General features: G+C 34.6%; 2 protein-coding genes across 3 annotated transcripts in view; one reads left to right on the top strand and one right to left on the bottom strand.

The window, feature by feature from the left end:
* Window positions 1-21,533, bottom strand: part of LOC143204312 (E3 ubiquitin-protein ligase MYCBP2) — a 113,445-nt gene that overhangs the window by 9,346 nt on the left and 82,566 nt on the right. The window contains exons 29-36 of the mRNA XM_076416897.1: window positions 10,482-11,082; window positions 9,081-9,630; window positions 8,878-9,011; window positions 8,572-8,819; window positions 8,344-8,510; window positions 8,204-8,284; window positions 389-591; window positions 20-334 (exon numbers count right to left, since the gene is read on the bottom strand). Of these exons, the coding sequence (XP_076273012.1) occupies window positions 20-334; window positions 389-591; window positions 8,204-8,284; window positions 8,344-8,510; window positions 8,572-8,819; window positions 8,878-9,011; window positions 9,081-9,630; window positions 10,482-11,082 (2,299 nt within the window). The remainder of the gene's footprint in view (window positions 1-19; window positions 335-388; window positions 592-8,203; window positions 8,285-8,343; window positions 8,511-8,571; window positions 8,820-8,877; window positions 9,012-9,080; window positions 9,631-10,481; window positions 11,083-21,533) is intronic.
* Window positions 15,730-21,533, top strand: part of LOC143204287 (uncharacterized) — a 47,683-nt gene continuing 41,879 nt past the window's right edge. For both annotated transcript variants that reach the window (XM_076416851.1, XM_076416850.1), the window contains exon 1: window positions 15,730-16,167. In XM_076416851.1, coding sequence (XP_076272966.1) covers window positions 15,991-16,167 — 177 coding nt within the window. In that variant the 5' untranslated portion in view covers window positions 15,730-15,990. The remainder of the gene's footprint in view (window positions 16,168-21,533) is intronic.

Raw genomic sequence — 21,533 nt, 5'->3', positions numbered from 1 at the left:
CTAAAAAACATCCAAAAACCTCGTGCCATAAGAACGCAGCGAACACCGCCCTCAAGGACTCGGCCACGGAAGGACTGATGGCTTGTTTCACCGGCTCGGTACCAGGATAGGGTACCTTCGAAGCCGCCGGGAGCTGATGCATGTTAGCCGGCGATATAGCCCGTTTGGGCCGTACCTTGGCGGAAGCCCGATCCATTCGCATCATTTTAGGCGATACCTTGTCCTCCTTAGTCACCATACCGATGGAGAAGTGACCCTTGATGGGATTGGTGACGTTCTCCGGCGATGTCTGAGTGCCGGTTTGCGTCAGTTTCCTGGAGGATTGCTCTCCGTCCTGTATCATAAACGTTAGGTGGTGTTTTGACTCGAACGGTAAGGGGATACTCACTGAACCGTCCTTCTTCGTTGAGCCTGGAGTGTGTGGGGGACTGTTGAGCAGGGAACTTCCGCTGGGGCTTGGGGAGATCTCGCGTGGCTGCGTGGACTGGCTGGGGCTTTGCGAAAGGTCCCTGGTTAAACTGCTGACGAGGGCGCTGGTATCCGATTGGTTGGAACCACGCCGTCCTCCTTCATGCCCGGTGTTACCAGATACTTTAATATAGAAGAAAATTGTGATATAGTCATAGGAAACACCGGATTCTATTAGAAGTATATGTATAAAAGCTATAAAATTGGGACTAAAAGGGGTTTGTAAATAAAGAAGATATAAGAAAAGAGAACAAGCTAAATTCCAAAAACCAATGTGCAGTCTTGGTAATGATATGTTTTCCCAATGAAAAACAAACGAGCAATATGATTGAAATCAACTTTTTGAATGTAAAATGTTATGATCCCAATAAATTGAAGGTTTAAAATCATAGAGGGCGATTTAAAAACTCCAAGAGTTTCTGAAACTATTCCCTACTTAAATCAAAGATTGATGAAAGAAATCGTTCGACCCTAGCGAGTGGCCATCATAATGAACTCTATGTACTTCAATACAAGGTGTCTATTATATATTTTTTTAAATATAAGAACTCAAATGTCAACAAAATGATGGAAAAAATACCAACATTTTGTACTTCTCGCATAAAGATAAAACTCCATAAACATATGCATTTTGGGATGAAATACAGGAAAATCTATGTTAAATTGCGTTATAATTTATAGTTATGTGAGATAAAGAGATGTTCCACCATTTTTCGAAAATATACTTTCCATTGTATAAATTGGAACACAAATGTTATACTGTCATTCGATAGAGCGTAAAATTATTTATAAAATCAGTCATTTTCGTAAACCTGTGATTATTTGAACAAAAATGACAGCAAAAATTGTGAAAAGGGCAAAAAATCGCAAATTTTCACGACTATATATATGGAAAATATACCAAAAAATTGTATCTCTGGGATAGTGATAAGACTCTCGAAATATATGTATTTTGGAGCGAAAGAAACGAAAATCCATGCTAAAATGCTTTATAATTTGTAGTTTTTAGGTCATGTGAGATAAAGAGATGTTCAACCATTTTTCGAAAATATACTTTCCATTGTATGAATTGGAACACAAAGGTTTTATAAAAATGGTTATACTGTCATTCGATAGAGCGTAAAATTATTTATAAAATCAGTCATTTTCGTTAACCTGTGATTATTTGAACAAAAATCACAGCAAAAATTGTGAAAAGGGCAAAACATCGCAAATTTTCACGACTATATACATGGAAAATGTACCAAAAAATTGTATCTCTGGGATAGTGATAAGACTCTCGAAATATATGTATTTTGTAGCGAAAGAAACGAATATCCATGCTAAAATGCTTTATAATTTATAGTTTTTAAGTTATGTGAGATAAAGAGATGTTCAACCATTTTTCGAAAATTTACTTTCCATTGTATAAATTGGAACACAAATGTTTTATAAAAATGGTTATACTGTCATTCGATAGAGCATAAAATTATTTATAAAATCAGTCATTTTCGTTAACCTGTGATTATTTGAACAAAAATCACAGCAAAAATTGTGAAAAGGGCAAAACATCGCAAATTTTCACGACTATATATATGGAAAATGTACCAAAAAATTGTATCTCTGGGATAATGATAAGACTCTCGAAATATATGTATTTTGTAGCGAAAGAAACGAATATCCATGCTAAAATGCTTTATAATTTATAGTTTTTAAGTTATGTGAGATAAAGAGATGTTCAACCATTTTTCGAAAATATACTTTCCATTGTATAAATTGGAACACAAAGGTTTTATAAAAATGGTTATACTGTCATTCGATAGAGCGTAAAATTATTTATAAAATCAGTCATTTTCGTTAACCTGTGATTATTTGAACAAAAATCACAGCAAAAATTGTGAAAAGGGCAAAACATCGCAAATTTTCACGACTATATATATGGAAAATGTACCAAAAAATTGTATCTCTGGGATAGTGATAAGACTCTCGAAATATATGTATTTTGTAGCGAAAGAAACGAATATCCATGCTAAAATGCTTTATAATTTATAGTTTTTAAGTTATGTGAGATAAAGAGATGTTCAACCATTTTTCGAAAATTTACTTTCCATTGTATAAATTGGAACACAAAGGTTTTATAAAAATGGTTATACTGTCATTCGATAGAGCGTAAAATTATTTATAAAATCAGTCATTTTCGTTAACCTGTGATTATTTGAACAAAAATCACAGCAAAAATTGTGAAAAGGGCAAAACATCGCAAATTTTCACGACTATATATATGGAAAATGTACCAAAAAATTGTATCTCTGGGATAGTGATAAGACTCTCGAAATATATGTATTTTGTAGCGAAAGAAACGAATATCCATGCTAAAATGCTTTATAATTTATAGTTTTTAAGTTATGTGAGATAAAGAGATGTTCAACCATTTTTCGAAAATATACTTTCCATTGTATGAATTGGAACACAAAGGTTTTATAAAAATGGTTATACTGTCATTCGATAGAGCGTAAAATTATTTATAAAATCAGTCATTTTCGTTAACCTGTGATTATTTGAACAAAAATCACAGCAAAAATTGTGAAAAGGGCAAAACATCGCAAATTTTCACGACTATATATATGGAAAATGTACCAAAAAATTGTATCTCTGGGATAGTGATAAGACTCTCGAAATATATGTATTTTGTAGCGAAAGAAACGAATATCCATGCTAAAATGCTTTATAATTTATAGTTTTTAAGTTATGTGAGATAAAGAGATGTTCAACCATTTTTCGAAAATTTACTTTCCATTGTATAAATTGGAACACAAATGTTTTATAAAAATGGTTATACTGTCATTCGATAGAGCATAAAATTATTTATAAAATCAGTCATTTTCGTTAACCTGTGATTATTTGAACAAAAATCACAGCAAAAATTGTGAAAAGGGCAAAACATCTTAAATTTTCACGACTATATATATGGAAAATGTACCAAAAAATTGTATCTCTGGGATAGTGATAAGACTCTCGAAATATATGTATTTTGGAGCGAAAGAAACGAATATCCATGCTAAAATGCTTTATAATTTATAGTTTTTAAGTTATGTGAGATAAAGAGATGTTCAACCATTTTTCGAAAATATACTTTCCATTGTATAAATTGGAACACAAAGGTTTTATAAAAATGGTTATACTGTCATTCGATAGAGCGTAAAATTCTTTATGAAATCAGTCATTTTCGTTAACCTGTGATTATTTGAACAAAAATCACAGCAAAAATTGTGAAAAGGGCAAAAAATCGCAAATTTTCACGACTATATATATGGAAAATGTACCAAAAAATTGTATCTCTGGGATAGTGATAAGACTCTCGAAATATATATATTTTGGAGCGAAAGAAACGAAAATACATGCTAAAATGCTTTATAATTTATAGTTTTTAAGTTATGTGAGATAAAGAGATGTTCAACCATTTTTCGAAAATATACTTTCCATTGTATAAATTGGAACACAAATGTTTTATAAAAATGGTTATACTGTCATTCGATAGAGCGTAAAATTATTTATAAAATCAGTCATTTTCATTAATCTACGATTATTTGAACAGAAATTACAGCAAAAATTGTGAAAAGGGCAAAAAATCGCAAATTTTCACGACTATATATATGGAAAATGTACCAAAAAATTGTATCTCTGGGATAGTGATAAGACTCTCGAAATATATATATTCTGGAGCGAAAGAAACGAAAATACATGCTAAAATGCTTTATAATTTATAGTTTTTAAGTTATGTGAGATAAAGAGATGTTCAACCATTTTTCGAAAATATACTTTCCATTGTATAAATTGGAACACAAATGTTTTATAAAAATGGTTATACTGTCATTCGATAGAGCGTAAAATTATTTATAAAATCAGTCATTTTCATTAATCTACGATTATTTGAACAGAAATTACAGCAAAAATTGTGAAAAGGGCAAAACATCACAAATTTTCACGACTATATATATGGAAAATGTACCAAAAAATTGTATCTCTGGGATAGTGATAAGACTCTCGAAATATATGTATTTTGGAGCGAAAGAAACGAATATCCATGCTAAAATGCTTTATAATTTATAGTTTTTAAGTTATGTGAGATAAAGAGATGTTCAACCATTTTTCGAAAATATACTTTCCATTGTATAAATTGGAACACAAAGGTTTTATAAAAATGGTTATACTGTCATTCGATAGAGCGTAAAATTATTTATAAAATCAGTCATTTTCGTTAATCTACGATTATTTGAACAGAAATTACAGCAAAAATGGCGAAAAGGGCAAAAAATCACAAATTTTCACGACTATATATATGGAAAATGTACCAAAAAATTGTATCTCTGGGATAGTGATAAGACTCTCGAAATATATGTATTTTGGAGCGAAAGAAACGAATATCCATGCTAAAATGCTTTATAATTTATAGTTTTTAAGTTATGTGAGATAAAGAGATGTTCAACCATTTTTCGAAAATATACTTTCCATTGTATAAATTGGAACACAAAGGTTTTATAAAAATGGTTATACTGTCATTCGATAGAGCGTAAAATTCTTTATGAAATCAGTCATTTTCGTTAACCTGTGATTATTTGAACAAAAATCACAGCAAAAATTGTGAAAAGGGCAAAAAATCGCAAATTTTCACGACTATATATATGGAAAATGTACCAAAAAATTGTATCTCTGGGATAGTGATAAGACTCTCGAAATATATATATTTTGGAGCGAAAGAAACGATAATACATGCTAAAATGCTTTATAATTTATAGTTTTTAAGTTATGTGAGATAAAGAGATGTTCAACCATTTTTCGAAAATATACTTTCCATTGTATAAATTGGAACACAAATGTTTTATAAAAATGGTTATACTGTCATTCGATAGAGCGTAAAATTATTTATAAAATCAGTCATTTTCGTTAACCTGTGATTATTTGAACAAAAATCACAGCAAAAATTGTGAAAAGGGCAAAAAATCGCAAATTTTCACGACTATATATATGGAAAATGTACCAAAAAATTGTATCTCTGGGATAGTGATAAGACTCTCGAAATATATATATTTTGGAGCGAAAGAAACGAAAATACATGCTAAAATGCTTTATAATTTATAGTTTTTAAGTTATGTGAGATAAAGAGATGTTCAACCATTTTTCGAAAATATACTTTCCATTGTATAAATTGGAACACAAAGGTTTTATAAAAATGGTTATACTGTCATTCGATAGAGCGTAAAATTCTTTATGAAATCAGTCATTTTCGTTAACCTGTGATTATTTGAACAAAAATCACAGCAAAAATTGTGAAAAGGGCAAAAAATCGCAAATTTTCACGACTATATATATGGAAAATGTACCAAAAAATTTTATCTCTGGGATAGTGATAAGACTCTCGAAATATATGTATTTTGGAGCGAAAGAAACGAAAATACATGCTAAAATGCTTTATAATTTATAGTTTTTAAGTTATGTGAGATAAAGAGATGTTCAACCATTTTTCGAAAATATACTTTCCATTGTATAAATTGGAACACAAAGGTTTTATAAAAATGGTTATACTGTCATTCGATAGAGCGTAAAATTCTTTATGAAATCAGTCATTTTCGTTAACCTGTGATTATTTGAACAAAAATCACAGCAAAAATTGTGAAAAGGGCAAAAAATCGCAAATTTTCACGACTATATATATGGAAAATGTACCAAAAAATTTTATCTCTGGGATAGTGATAAGACTCTCGAAATATATATATTTTGGAGCGAAAGAAACGAAAATACATGCTAAAATGCTTTATAATTTATAGTTTTTAAGTTATGTGAGATAAAGAGATGTTCAACCATTTTTCGAAAATATACTTTCCATTGTATAAATTGGAACACAAAGGTTTTATAAAAATGGTTATACTGTCATTCGATAGAGCGTAAAATTCTTTATGAAATCAGTCATTTTCGTTAACCTGTGATTATTTGAACAAAAATCACAGCAAAAATTGTGAAAAGGGCAAAAAATCGCAAATTTTCACGACTATATATATGGAAAATGTACCAAAAAATTTTATCTCTGGGATAGTGATAAGACTCTCGAAATATATGTATTTTGGAGCGAAAGAAACGAAAATCCATGCTAAAATGCTTTATAATTTATAGTTTTTAAGTTATGTGAGATAAAGAGATGTTCAACCATTTTTCGAAAATATACTTTCCATTGTATAAATTGGAACACAAATGTTTTATAAAAATGGTTATACTGTCATTCGATAGAGCGTAAAATTGTTTATAAAATCAGTCATTTTCGTTAACCTGTGATTATTTGAACAAAAATCACAGCAAAAATTGTGAAAAGGGCAAAAAATCGCAAATTTTCACGACTATATATATGGAAAATGTACCAAAAAATTGTATCTCTGGGATAGTGATAAGACTCTCGAAATATATGTATTTTGGAGCGAAAGAAACGAATATCCATGCTAAAATGCTTTATAATTTATAGTTTTTAAGTTATGTGAGATAAAGAGATGTTCAACCATTTTTCGAAAATATACATTGTATAAATTGGAACACAAAGGTTTTATAAAAATGGTTATACTGTCATTCGATAGAGCGTAAAATTCTTTATGAAATCAGTCATTTTCGTTAATATACGATTATTTGAACAGAAATTACAGCAAAAATGGCTAAAAGGGCAAAAAATCACAAATTTTCACGACTATATATATGGAAAATGTACCAAAAAATTGTATCTCTGGGATAGTGATAAGACTCTCGAAATATATGTATTTTGGAGCGAAAGAAACGAAAATCCATGCTAAAATGCTTTATAATTTATAGTTTTTAAGTTATGTGAGATAAAGAGATGGTCAACCATTTTTCGAAAATATACTTTCCATTGTATAAATTGGAACACAAATGTTTTATAAAAATGGTTATACTGTCATTCGATAGAGCGTAAAATTATTTATAAAATCAGTCATTTTCGTTAACCTGTGATTATTTGAACAAAAATCACAGCAAAAATTGTGAAAAGGGCAAAAAATCGCAAATTTTCACGACTATATATATGGAAAATGTACCAAAAAATTGTATCTCTGGGATAGTGATAAGACTCTCGAAATATATGTATTTTGGAGCGAAAGAAACGAATATCCATGCTAAAATGCTTTATAATTAATAGTTTTTAAGTTATGTGAGATAAAGAGATGTTCAACCATTTTTCGAAAATATACTTTCCATTGTATAAATTGGAACACAAAGGTTTTATAAAAATGGTTATACTGTCATTCGATAGAGCGTAAAATTATTTATAAAATCAGTCATTTTCGTTAATATACGATTATTTGAACAGAAATTACAGCAAAAATGGCGAAAATGGCAAAAAATCACAAATTTTCACGACTATATGTATGGAAAATGTACCAAAAAATTGTATCTCTGGAATAGTGATAAGACTCTCGAAATATATGTATTTTGGAGCGAAATAAACGAAAATCCATGCTAAAGTGGTTTATAATTTATAGTTTTTAAGTTATGTGAGATAAACAGAGATTCACCGATTTTTCCAAAATACACTTTCCATTGTGTATCTTGAAAACCAAAGGTTTTATAGAAAGGATTATATTGTCATTCAATAAAGCGTAAAATTCTTTATAAAATCAGTCATTTTCGTTAACTTATGATTATTTGAACAGAAATTACAGGAAAAATTGTGAAAATTAGAATAATATATGATCACTCTTACCTAAAGGTGACAGACCAATACTTCTGGAGGAACCGTAAATAGGGGGACTGCTACTTCCGCTATCCTGCTGGAAAGCCCGACCTACAATGAACCAATACTCATTTGTTAAGATATTGGAATTGAGACTCTTTATTTCCTACTTGGTAAAGCCACAGGACTGGAACTCCTACTCATAGGTTTGGGAGAAAAACCCCCAGCCCTGGGACTCTGAGATCTCTTGGGGGTATCCGGAGGAGTGACGCCGTTTCCGTTTGATCCCATTTCCGGCAGAGGACGAGGTGAGGGAACGTCAGAAAAACCTTCATTCCTTTAAAAGACCATATATATATAAAACACTCGGTGATTCTTACGATAAAAGCATTCCGTACGTTTGTCCTTCATCACTTCTCGTCAGTTTAGGGCGGAATTTCGACTTACTGCTGTCTCTTCGCTCCCTTTTCGGTACTTTTGGAGGATCGGACTCGAGACTCTCCCCGAAGATAAACGGATTGGAGGAATTGAGCTCGTCTGTCCTGCCTTTCAATGTAGACGAGGTGCTTTGTCCTGAAAAGGTGAAATCCCCGTTGGACTTGGGATAAGCGAACGCGAAGCCCTTCTTCTGGTCATCCGAGATGAGCTGCGAGAAAAAAATCGGTTTCATGAACAAATCGGATGTAAGATAGTCCAGCATTAACCTTGGGATTGTCGGATTCGCTCACATTATCCAGATAGAGCATGTTGTTACTACCAATAGCCAACGACCAACCTTCTCCGTCATTATTGTAACAGTATTTGTCTCTAGTAGGCTTATCTAAAAGTACCCAGCATCCTATACATGTTTTAATGAAGATACGATAAAGCACTAACTGTTACAGTAGTAACTGTAAAAAGTACCCACCTTCTGAGTTGACTACGTACTCGCCGACACCGATACGATTGCCTAGTCCCAGCATCCCGACGGGAGGAGCCTTCAAGCTCGGCCTACTCCGCACGTTATGCCCGGAAGCTCCGCATTTGATCACCTTGTAACTGACCTGGGAGCTTTTGGACTTGTCTTGGATCTCCGGCAGTTTTCTCATGATCGTATCGGTGAGTACCTGTTCCAGAATAGTTTTGGGTTCCTCCACCGGTAGCAGCAAAGTTTTGCCCAGGTGCTGGTTGTATTGGAGACACCAGGCTTCCATTATATGCGGGTTGCAGTACTGGCGGATGGTATCAGCGGACAGTCTCAACCACACACCGTCATCGTTGTGGATCTCGTCGATGAACACGATGGTACCGTTCACGTGAACGATGCCGATCTGCTCGCTCTGCAAGGAGGGATGAGCTCGGATCCTCAATCCCGCCGAATTCTTGGCCACGAACTTCCTCACTTTGCTGGGCTGGTTGTTGGTTTTCTTGTTGTTGCTCTGATTGGGAGGAATCATGCCTTGCGGTGGTTCCTTTACCTAACACCAGAACAATTCTATGAAGAAATGAACGACAATGGTTTACGTTTATTGTCATTTGCCTCATTTAATAACTCTGTGGAGGGTAATACTGTGATGCGATGCGAGAGCATGGTTGTGGATCGGCGACTCCAACGGTCAAAGTGTAAAAGGCCGCATATACAGACAATATAGAAAGAAAATTAAACAGAGATGTTGGGTAAAAAACTACAACTAGAAGCCCTAGAAGCCTACTGGAATGATGTGGCCGCCGATTTGGATGTTGCTTCATAGAAACGTGAATATTTACGAAATCTGCCAACCACAACATTCAAAAAGTAAATGAAACCTTTCCAAAGTCATACAGCTCTATAAATCATAAAAGCCTCCACCGGGTTTTGCAACTGAACCAGCAATATACATTCCAGAAACTGTTCCTGATGAAGAGCTAACAGTGGACAAATTGCGAACAATAATGAAATCATTAAAACTGTGGTAAGACCACTGTAGTCGACTAAGTCACGATAAAAATGATCAAGGCCGGTGGAAAAACGAATTTTCTGGCTGGAAAGAGTACCGTCAACTTGAAAGAAAGCTGCAGTTGTTCCTATACTGAAGAAGTCTCTTAAGATCATACAAATGAAACTTCAAAGAGCTCGCGAGGAGACAAACTGAGAGGAGCCGAGAAATCAGAGATTCCGATTACAATAGTTTTAACATGTCTGTCGAATGAGATGACTTTGGATGGATAATACAGCTACCAACTCCGAAAAAGATATGGATCAAGATCATAGGAAACTAACATTGTCCGAGGCCAGAAGAGCTATGGACTGATGATGGTGACCAGAACGATAATGATCCACGCCACGTACCTCTACTTTAAAGGTTTCCTCCATCTCGTACCCGTCGATATTCACCACTATGGAGTAACACCCGACAGATGCCGGCGTCCAGGTGGCGCTGTACGTTCCGTCGGGATTCGGTCGCACCAGCATGTTCTCGCTGGACCTCTTCACTGGCGGCGAAGTGTACCTCAACTCCTCGAACGAGTAGTTCTGGAAGGGCTTCATGACAGTGATCGCGTGGAACCGCATTTTGTCCCGGATCGTCGGTTCGTAGGAGTGATGGAGCGGAGGTGGGGGGAGTCCCCCGAAGGTCAGTGGATCCGGCTGGCTAACGCGTCGCATCTTACGGCCGCCGTCGCAATCGCCCAGCTCCTTCTTGTCGATGGGAATGGCCTTGACCTCCACCTTCATGTTGGGGACGCGGACAGCTTCGCCGTATTGATCCCTGGTGAGCACGGTGACGATGGCAGGCCAGCCTTGACGGAGATCGTCTCGAGCGCATAACACTCGGCACTGGGACGGCTCGGCACGACTTCCCGGCTGGAGCCATTGCGCCAGGCGACCACCGCTGGAGCCGGCTACACATCCCACGAAATCTCGCAGGAACAGGCGCTCGTTGGAATGGGTACTGCAACAAGGGGAAGAAAAAAATACTATTTTGTTTACTGTTCTTCCTACTTTGTTATTGCTTTCTTTCAAGTTTAAGGAAAATGTAATGTCTTTTGTGTTTGTATAACTTAGAGGTGTAGTTTAATAAACCATTTAACTGTTTTTTTGTAACATTCATACTAGTTTTTAAATAACAGGTCAATTGAAAAGACCCCGGCCTGACACATAGATGGCGCTACTAGCCCTAACCCTCAAAAGATGCGTGTATAAATTTGACAGCTGTCGGATCATTAGTTTGTGAATTATAGCATTTTGAGTGAAGCGACTTTTGTTATTACGAAAGAAATGGATAAAAAGGAATTTCGCAGGTTGATAAGATATTGCTTTTTGAAGGGAAAAAATACAGTTGAGGCAAAAACTTGGCTTGATGCCGAATTTCTGGACACTGCCCCAGGAAAATCAACCATCAAGTGAAAATGGGTGAAAGTGGTGCAATGAGCACCGAAGACGGTGAACGCAGTGGACGTCCTAAAGACCGACGAAAACATTTAAAAAATCCACAAAATTATTTTGAATGACCATAAATTGAAACTGAAATAGCAGACACTCTAAAAATATCATCTGAACGTGTACATGGTATCATTCACGAATATTTGGGTATGAAAAAGCCCTGTGCAAAGTTGGTGCCGCGCGAGCTCACTTTTGACCAAAAACAACGACGAGTTGATGATTCGAAGCAGTGTTTGAAGATGATCAAGCGTAATAAACCCGAGTATTGCGTCGATATGTGACAATGGATGAAACATGGCTCCATCATTTCACTCCAAAGTCCAATCAACAGTCATCCGAGTGGACAGCACAGGATGAACCCGCTCCAAAGCCTGGGAAAATGGAACAGTCGGCTGGCAAGGTTATGGCGTCTGTATTTTGAGATGCGCATGGAATAATTTTCATTAACTACCTTGAAAAAGGAAGGACCATCAACAGCGACTATTACATAGCGTTATTGGACGGTTTACAGGGCGAAATCGCCGAAAAAACGGCTGCATTTGAAGAAAAAGAAAGTGCTGCTTCACCAAGACAATGCACCGTGTCACAAATCAGTAAAAACGATGGCAAAAATCCATGAATTGGGCTTGGAATTGCTTCCTCATCCACCGTCACCAATCTCCAGATCTCCAGGCCCTCAGCGACTATTTCTTGTTCTCAGATCTCAAAAGAATGCTCGCTGAAAAGAAATTTTCGTAGAATGAAAAAGTAATCGCTGAAACTGAAACCTATTTTGAAGTAAATAACAAATCGTACTACAAAAATGGTATCGAGAAGTTGGAGTTTTCTGGTGGAATAAAAAAAATTTGTTTTACTATGGTAGGCCGGGGACTTTTCAATTGACCTGTTATTGTCTTTCAATGCCTGTGTCCATAATTTACGAAGAACTAAAATATCTGTGTATGATAGTTCTTTCACTTCACTCAAACCTAAAGCTTGATTAAAAACTTGTATATCTTACGCGTCAGTCACCACATTTCTAACTTCAATGGGAACGTCCTCATCAGTTTTCTCATTACAAAAAATTAGATTACCATCAATTAATCAATCATGAATTTAAGTAAGACTAACACGATATATTATCAAGACTCGTCATTCGTTTTAAATCCGTTAAAATTAATTCACACTTAGATTAATCCGTAACACACAAAGCGCTCATTAGGGAAGTTCATAGTTTAACGAGATATTTGTTTAAGTTTTGCTAAATAAAAATACATAGCATTTGAAAATAAAACATTTTACGGTGGTTGATTGAAAGCCGGAACCACATCATCACCGACATCATCATTTTCTCATTTTCTTTCAGAAACGAACAGAGAACTTTCGAACAGTATTGATACCTGATAAATAAAAGAACGGTCGGCTATTGATCGAATACAGATTTTCGATAAGACCCAAGGCCAAACCTGTTGTTCGACTAGCAGTGAGAGCAGGTAGTTAAAACCAAGACGGGGGTCTATCGCGCCCAGCTGACAAAAGCCGTGATTTAAACACGGCTTGAATAAAAAAGGTGACTGTCCATTACTTATAACTCGGGGGATACGTCCTGAGGGCGTTATTATTGTTTATCGAGTTGAATAACCGGAAACAGATTACAATATTGCCACAAATTAACAAATATTATTGTTTTTACTGATAAAGCTGTTTATAGAAGCACGCACAACGCCAAACGTTCATCTGATATGCGAGCGAAGTCAGCGAAAGTCCGATTGAACTTGTTGCAACTGCCTAGCTCAAGGATTACTGGGAAAGCCTGAAAAAATACATGATATCTGCACTAATTAATCATCAAAATTTGGTGGAAAGTTCGACGTAAACATGTACGGACAGGCTGGTTTGGGTTCTCTCGCGCCTGGATGCAGTTAAAGAGCGTTCTGTCAACAGACAAAGAAATGATTGAAGTAGGTACTGTAACCGAGGAAGAGACCCGATAGCCGACGAAGACGGAGAGATAACAACGTGGTATGTTGGTGCCTCGATCATTAGCGGCACTTTGGGTAAAATATATACATGTGTGTTTCTGAAATAATTTAAAATGTATATATTTAATATAATAGTTAAAATTGTTTTATGTATATCATCATATAAAGTATTGGAGCAATAATTAGTCCAGAGTATTCTATTTTTTTATCTTTAATTAGTTCAGGTTAATTAGTTCAAGCTATAAATTAGTTTATAAAATATTCTTCTATAATTACGATTGTTAAATAATCACGCTTACTTTAGTTCAACTTGCAATGCAATATATGTAATGAAATTTACAAAAGCATAATTGAAAAACGGTTTAGTAAAGCAGCAAAACCATAAATTATTAAAGCTGTAACAGATTTATCTAAATTGATGAAAAATAATGTACTAAACTTCAATGAATTTATGATAAATGGTACAGAAACATTATATTTTATCGTAGTATACAAATGCTTTTCAAATTGTTCCACCTATCTCTAATATGAGTACTAAGTGAACGTATTTTAATCATTTCCCATTTTAAAAAGCTGTAGAAGATAAGAAAGATAAGAATTGGTATAATATATATTCCTCAAAACATTTACCATTCATTTTCTAAATATTTTGGACAACAATCCAGTTTATAACTTTTACGTCTGGTCGAGAGTTGTCATGTAAAATGATGAATTAGCGTCTGTTACACGTTGTGGCTATCTATTTTTGCCACAATATATCCTTCAGTTTGTTCAATTGAACTGGTAATAAGCTAAATATTTCTGATCCACCGAGATGAACAGTAAGACTTTATAGCTATGTATATTCTGCTTCAGTGTTAAAATGGATAGCTCTAGTGGACTAACCCATGACTATTTACTCTTGGAATTGTCATAGAAGATCAAGTTATCATCGGCAATCACAATACGTTACCGAAAAGTCTTCTTTTTTTGCCTGTCATTTCGAGATGGAATTTTGAATAATGTTATGATAATCATTTCCCCGAATATAAACATATGGAAACAGTTGAATTATCAATTGCTAAGCTCTGCGACAGTCTGTGACCAACTGTTCATCCTCCAGACCGTTTTTTTATCATTATCATCAAAATGAACACTTCCAAGCTCGCGAAACCGAAACACTCTCTACCCCTCCACCCACAAGAGCGATCGTTATCATCGCAATTTATACGAGTAATGATAAGAGAAGTATTTAGAGACAAACGGTCGTGGTATAATTATAAATATGACAGAATAGTTGCCTAAAAAATAAGCAACTTTCTAGTGAAGCAATAGAATTGTTAGAACTTATATCATTAATATCTAAAAACTATTATGATCTAATACCATAGATTTATATCGTTCGTAAACTGTTGTTTTACTCAAAGCAGATCAAGTTTAAGTAATGAAATACTGTATTTACTCGATAATTTTTAATACTTATCCAACAAGGATATCTAAACGGAATCCGTTAACATTCTTGTAATATCGCATAGCTTTAAACCAAACAATGTAGGACAATTCGATTAAATTGTATTAATATTTGTTTCTTAATCGCCCACGCTGATTGTTTACCTATAGATTCGGTTATCACCAGCACTAACTTTGTGAGTTTGGTTTGTTTTCATTTTTAAGTTCTACCATCAGGATTCTCTAACACTCCCTTGTAAGAAACGATTAAGATAAATAAAGAATAATAAGTAGAGCAATAAAACAGTTTAGTTTCATTTAAATTTAAAAAACTTTTAATAACTTTTAAGAACGCATAGTAATAATAAATTAATTAGTAAATTAAGATTGTCTAAGTATATATCATGTAAGATGCAATTAACAACAAAAATTATACAGATATACACATGACAGAACGTTTGGTTGGAAAATTAGCAACGTTCTTGGGAACCAATTGAAGTTTTCAGAATTGTATCTGATAAGATAGATTAGATGTAGAGATAGATAGATAATAATTTAGTAGATATATTTTATAGGAAAACCTCTCAAAATCAGTTAACAGCCTTTATACAAAACGAGAATTTAACACATAAATTATACATATTAACAAATAAATATGATTCAAATGGTGTAAAAATGAAGGAATATATTGTGAGGAATTAAAACGGCTTTTGGATGTGACGCCACTGGCTTAAATCCAACCATCAGTCTCGTACGGCCGACTGGCTCAGTCAAACCAGAAGCTGCGCCGTGTTCAGTCGATTTTCGGGTGTTGTCCGAGTGGGTCAAGCGACGTGCCAAAGCAGAGCAGGCGCAGATTCGATCGCGCGTGTGTCTACGTGAAGAAACGAGATCTCGACGTGTGCAACGGAGGATGCACCACGGGTCGATAGGGATCGATGGACCAGCGCCGTGAAATCGCCGCCAGTAGATAGACCATGAGTGACGGGAGGTGTTTCGTGGTGTCATAGGATGAAGTGCAGTGCATTATGCGGACCCAGGATCGTTTTTTGTCCGCGGCGCTCTTCGGAACGGTCGTCCTCTACGCCCTGGTGGAGTTAGCCGCCAGCCAGGGAGGCCACACCATCTGCGACTTCGACGGATGTAACTGTACCGAGCTGACGGGAGGATGGAGGAACGTCAATTGTATTTTGGCGGACAGTCAGGTGAGAATCCCGCGGGAGAACAAAGGACTAGTCGAGAAAAAGTCGAACTTGAAGGCAAAAGACGATAATCCACGCCCCAGTGGTTCGTACATTAAATGTAAACTATATTCATATGCGCTACAACCAAAAAAAAAAAAGAAAATGTGCGCGCTATATTTAGAACGCATTATTCTTTGAACAGCATTTTGTGTCCCAACGACCAAACAGTTCTGATAAATAATTATGAAAACAAACATCCAAAATCTCGTTATTTTTTATTTCGTTGTATACTTAATAATTTACACACAGATTTCAAATTAAAACTACAGATGTGATATATATATATATATATATATATATATATATATATATATATTTGTTGTCAACTTCGTATCGTATATATTGACAACTTCGTAAATCAGTTGGATTTCGAGGTCCTCGTGTAGTCCTTCGTTGGTTACGTAGCGAGAAGCATTGGTAATAGTCGGTTTGGTGGTTTAGTACAACCCCATATTCGAACCACATCAATCCATATGAGCGTTATAACAGACTGATAAACCAGTATTTTCGGTCAAATTGAAAGTATCTTCCAGTTAACTAATAAAGTTCTTCGATTTTGAGTCTGATCTGCTCTTTTGAGTGCTAACCTGCCGCACCTTGAGTCAACTCACTAAGAAGGTGCTTGGTTTTTGTGCGATAATCGCCTTTTTATCAATCTCATTAGTTGACAATGACCATGTTGGAGCAGCTAATGATAAACAATTATTTGCAATTCAATAACTGATATAACTACTATTGAAGCTTCACTGGTCGTCCTTCACCTTTTTCGTACATTATAGTTGTACATATAGAAACGATGAAACCATTTCTGATAAATTTGTACTACATGTTTCACATTTCATAAATAAAAAAAGATACATAAAGCAATAGATGACGGAAATTATCTTGTGGATTCTCCATTTTCAAATAGCAATAACTTTTCACTGGTTAAACTAATGGCAGCACCTTTATATTTTCCTTAACCATATACTATATTCATTTATTTTATGGCTCCAAGCTGTTTTTATTCAATAACCATCATCTTGATTTATCTTTCCTTTTATTTAAAACTTAGATTCATTTGTTATTGGCTCTTTACTCATATAATATTTATACTAATCAAAACTGGACTCAAACATTTAAAAGTTACAGTATAACAAGAAAAAATAATTAACCTTCTGAACTAATCTAATCTATGAATGAATCTAAAAGTAACATACTTTTTTCTGGTAGTTTTTTTATTAACATCCATTTTTGTCAGCATTTTAAAAATTCTAAGTTTTTTCGTTATGATTACTAAACTGCTATTAATTTTGCTTTTATATTAAGCATCATAGGCTCTATTACTCTAAATCTGCCTCAAAATCATCATAATTACTAAATTTCTCATTACATATTAACAATACTGATATATCAGTCAAGAATTGCCACTTTTTTCCTTCTTCCTTCAGTTATTTAGTATGAGACGTAGTTATTTAATGCATGGCCTGAAGCTTCAATTACTGAAAATGTTACCTGATCTAGCTGTATCGTCAGTTACTAGCATCATGTTACGTGAAGAATCAGTTGGTCTTAATCTTAAAATTTCAATTACAAAAAACTTCTAAAATGTAAACAATTACTCTGAAACAGTGATAACATCAAAATAACATTAAAAATCCCCGTTTGTAATGATCTAATTCTAACGTGAGTCATATCATCGCATATCAAAAGAAAATAAACTCGAACCGATTGTAGATAAAACAAATCAATATCAGAAAAACAATAGGTGTACAAATATCACTATATTGAGTTTGTTTTTCTTAACCATCTCGAGACTGTGCTTTATGTTTACCTTCAGATAATAACGTAATATGTTAGATATGTTGTACGGCGTCTTATTCCATGGCGAGCGAACTTTTCGAAGACTGTGCGTAAAGTCGTAAAACCTGCTCAATTTTCTACATCAGACGTTCACCTCGGCTTCATCCACCGTTAATTTTAGCTCGAGATGACTCAGGCTCCGTTCAAGTAGCACGACAACGTTTCTAGTCCATTGAAATCGGCCTTTTCTGATGAGTCAAGGCAGAAAAAATCGAACCTGATATATAATTAAATCGGTCTGTCCGAGACTGTAGATGATGGCACACCACTTTTTATGAAATCGTCCGGAAAAAAAGACGAAAAATAGTTGTTTTCGCTAGTCGATGTAAAACTCGATATATACTATTCTAGGTTTATGCAACCCGCAGTACATATTATAAAAAAAACAACGACCTTTCAAATTCTTTTCGGGCAAAAAGTCACACGGAATCATTTCTGGCGAATATGATGTTTTGAACATGGTTACGATAAATAATATTTGGCTGTTTATCAGCTTCAACGTCATTCAAAGCAGATCGAATTTACAGCGGCATTTGTAAACATCGTTATGGCGTCAGCATTTTCTTGATAATTTCTCAATGTGTATCCAACAGAGATGTGGTGCTGAAAACTCTCATAGCTCTATATCAGACACAAATATTTGACAATTCTACTAAGTTGTATCAATATTTGTTTCTTAATCGTCCGTCCTGATTGTTTGTTTGTGGACTCTGTTATCATTCGATTGACTTTATCAGGGCAAAACAGAATGTTCATTAGTTAGCAGTCACATATATATCATAAATACCCATTATCTGAATTCTTTTATCGTTAATAACTTTTAACAATAGAGCCATTTATGTTGTGGTATTAAATTGGACGAAAATGTTCCTGGTTGTTTAGCATTCAGTGTTGATGTAATTAACATATTTAATAACTATTGTTTGGTAGGACCTTACAAAAAAAAAATATATGCCTGCGATATGCGAATGAGAAACTGTTATATAGAAAAATGTTTCGTCTGCCAGTGGGTCGATTCCACATTAAAAAAATTACCAGCTCCTATTCTTCATGGAACTGTAACTGTAAATGAAAATTGCATAGTAAAAGATCAAAGCAAACTCAAAGAGCACGTAGTCCGGGTTGATTGGTCTAGATCTAGTAATGAAAATATTTTATATAAAAAGGACTCCATAGAAAAAATAAGACATGTGTAGCGACCTTGAGGCATGTCGAATTTTACATCGTGGAATAACGGTCTACAAAATAGCCAGAAATATAATTCCAGACGTTGAACACGGGTGGAGTGCCAGCAGCGCCAACTAGAACACGATAACGAATAGTTGGCAACCCCGAGACGTTTATCTGGGATGTTATTGAAGGGTATTTCCAATCATTCAGTAACCGACCATCGTTTGGTTTAGACGTGCCACCATCGACCGCCCAAGCCTCGTCTCCAGGTAACACCGCTGCCATCCGTTTTATCTGTTTTATATTTTTCACATTTTTTTATATAGCCAATAAATAACGTGACATAATGTAAACACCACTATTTCATTTCGTTTTACCTCCAATCACCGAGCCATCTAATTTACTCTCAACATGCTACAAAAAATATTTGATAAAACTATGTATATAAGAAAATAATGTATAATAATGATATGTGAATTAATTTTAAGGTATTTTTTGATGGCTGATAAAATGCCTTACATTATTTTAATGATTCATCAGGATACCCTTAACTATTAACACTTTTAAAACTCAACGTTTTAAACTTGGTTTGGACTAACTAAACTGTCGTGCCTAGACGATAAAAATGATGATGATTAAGGCCGCGTTTATATTTCCCAAGCATTTCTACACCGATCTCTGAGGCTTCAATGAAAAAACTATCGGTTCCTTGATCGTAAACAAACTCTTCCCGGTTTTAGAATCGACCGCTTTCGAAACACGTCACCTACGACTGGAAGCCTTGCTCAGGACCGTAAATCTCGACGTGGTCGACGAAATTTAATCGAGCAAAAACGCCGCGCCGCCTGGATTATCCGAAATATCCGGCAAAATATGCACGGAGAGCCCGTCTATTCTCGGATCTGGTTTATGGAAGGTGAGGAATGCGCGAAGGGAAACTTATCACGTCGAAAGAATCGAAGCGATCGATGAGGTTTACCACTCGCATTCCATAAACATTCATAAACATATCTGGCTTATTAACTTATTAGCGTTTCCTGTTTGTGATTATTTTTTATCGATTTGTTATTATTTATACGTTCCAAAACCGAACTGATGGTGATTGGTGATAGGTTACATTGCATCAAGTGCAACAAGTCAATATGTCGACGAAAGAAAAGAAACAGTTAAGATAATCCACTATAATTACTATAAATTTGAACAACGAAACTCTCAGATATCATCAAACATTCTTTGGAGGAAAAACAAATATGCCCTGCAGTCTTCCTAAACATAGAACAAACTTTCGACAAAGCTTGTATATATCTCCAGAAGACTCTTCACAACAAGCAAGCAGGTAGATTTTTTTGATTACTATAAATTTTAACAATGAAACTGTTAGATATCATTAGCATATCAAGGTAAATAAATATACTCTGCAGTTTTTGTAAACTTAACATAAACTTTTGACGAGGCTTGATACAAAGGTGTGATATATAAGTTAACCAAAAGCATTTGAAATAAACTACAAGCACGTATCGACAACAATCGCGAAATCAAAACTAAATGAGTTTAACTCTCTTCTTGTTGAACAAAACAGCACTCGTATATCACACAAAACAAATATATCAATTTTCTTTTGTTAACTAGCGATAACATACATTTCATTAAACAAAAAGCAAAGCAGATCAGGTTTAAAATAAAAAAAATTGTATTGGTTTAGTCGGAAGATGCTTCCAACCTGGCCTAAGATCAAACAGATTGGTTTATCAGTCAATTATCAAACTTATGGGGTGCAAATATGGGCTTTTTCTAAAACATCAAACCAACTAGTAATCCAACGCTGCCGAAACACAGTTCTTCGATTAATTAACATTGTCTATGGCTACGTAACTAATGGAGAACTGCATACGTTTTATCTAATTGTATTTTTCACATTTTTTTATATAGCCAACAAATATCGGTCACATAATGTAAACACCACTGTTTCATTTCGTTTTACCTCCATTCACCGAGCCACATCATTTACTTTAAAACAGTTTAGAAAATAAACCAAAAACAAATAATATTTGCTGTAAAATCCTTGATTTATTGAAACACAATTAAATTTGTTACGTAAAACCATTTTTGCTCACTATGCGTAACTAAGTAATTAAACACCAGGCATTTAGTTAAAGAAATACAATTAAATGACTGAATATTCAATAAATTACGAAGAAATTAACTTCGAACGACATCAGACGTATGAATAAATCAAATAATATTCGCGGAAAGTTGCGGTTTCATTAGAAATATGGCGTATGCCAATGAATTCTGAATATTTTCTAGACGCAGTT

The sequence above is a fragment of the Rhynchophorus ferrugineus genome, unplaced genomic scaffold (genome assembly GCF_030347505.1).
Source record: "Rhynchophorus ferrugineus isolate W39M unplaced genomic scaffold, kcgeb_rfMv2 rfM10, whole genome shotgun sequence".
Taxonomy (NCBI): Eukaryota; Metazoa; Arthropoda; class Insecta; order Coleoptera; family Curculionidae; genus Rhynchophorus; species Rhynchophorus ferrugineus.
The sequence above is the reverse complement of the archived record's forward strand: the minus strand, read 5'-3'. Positions and strand labels throughout refer to the sequence as shown.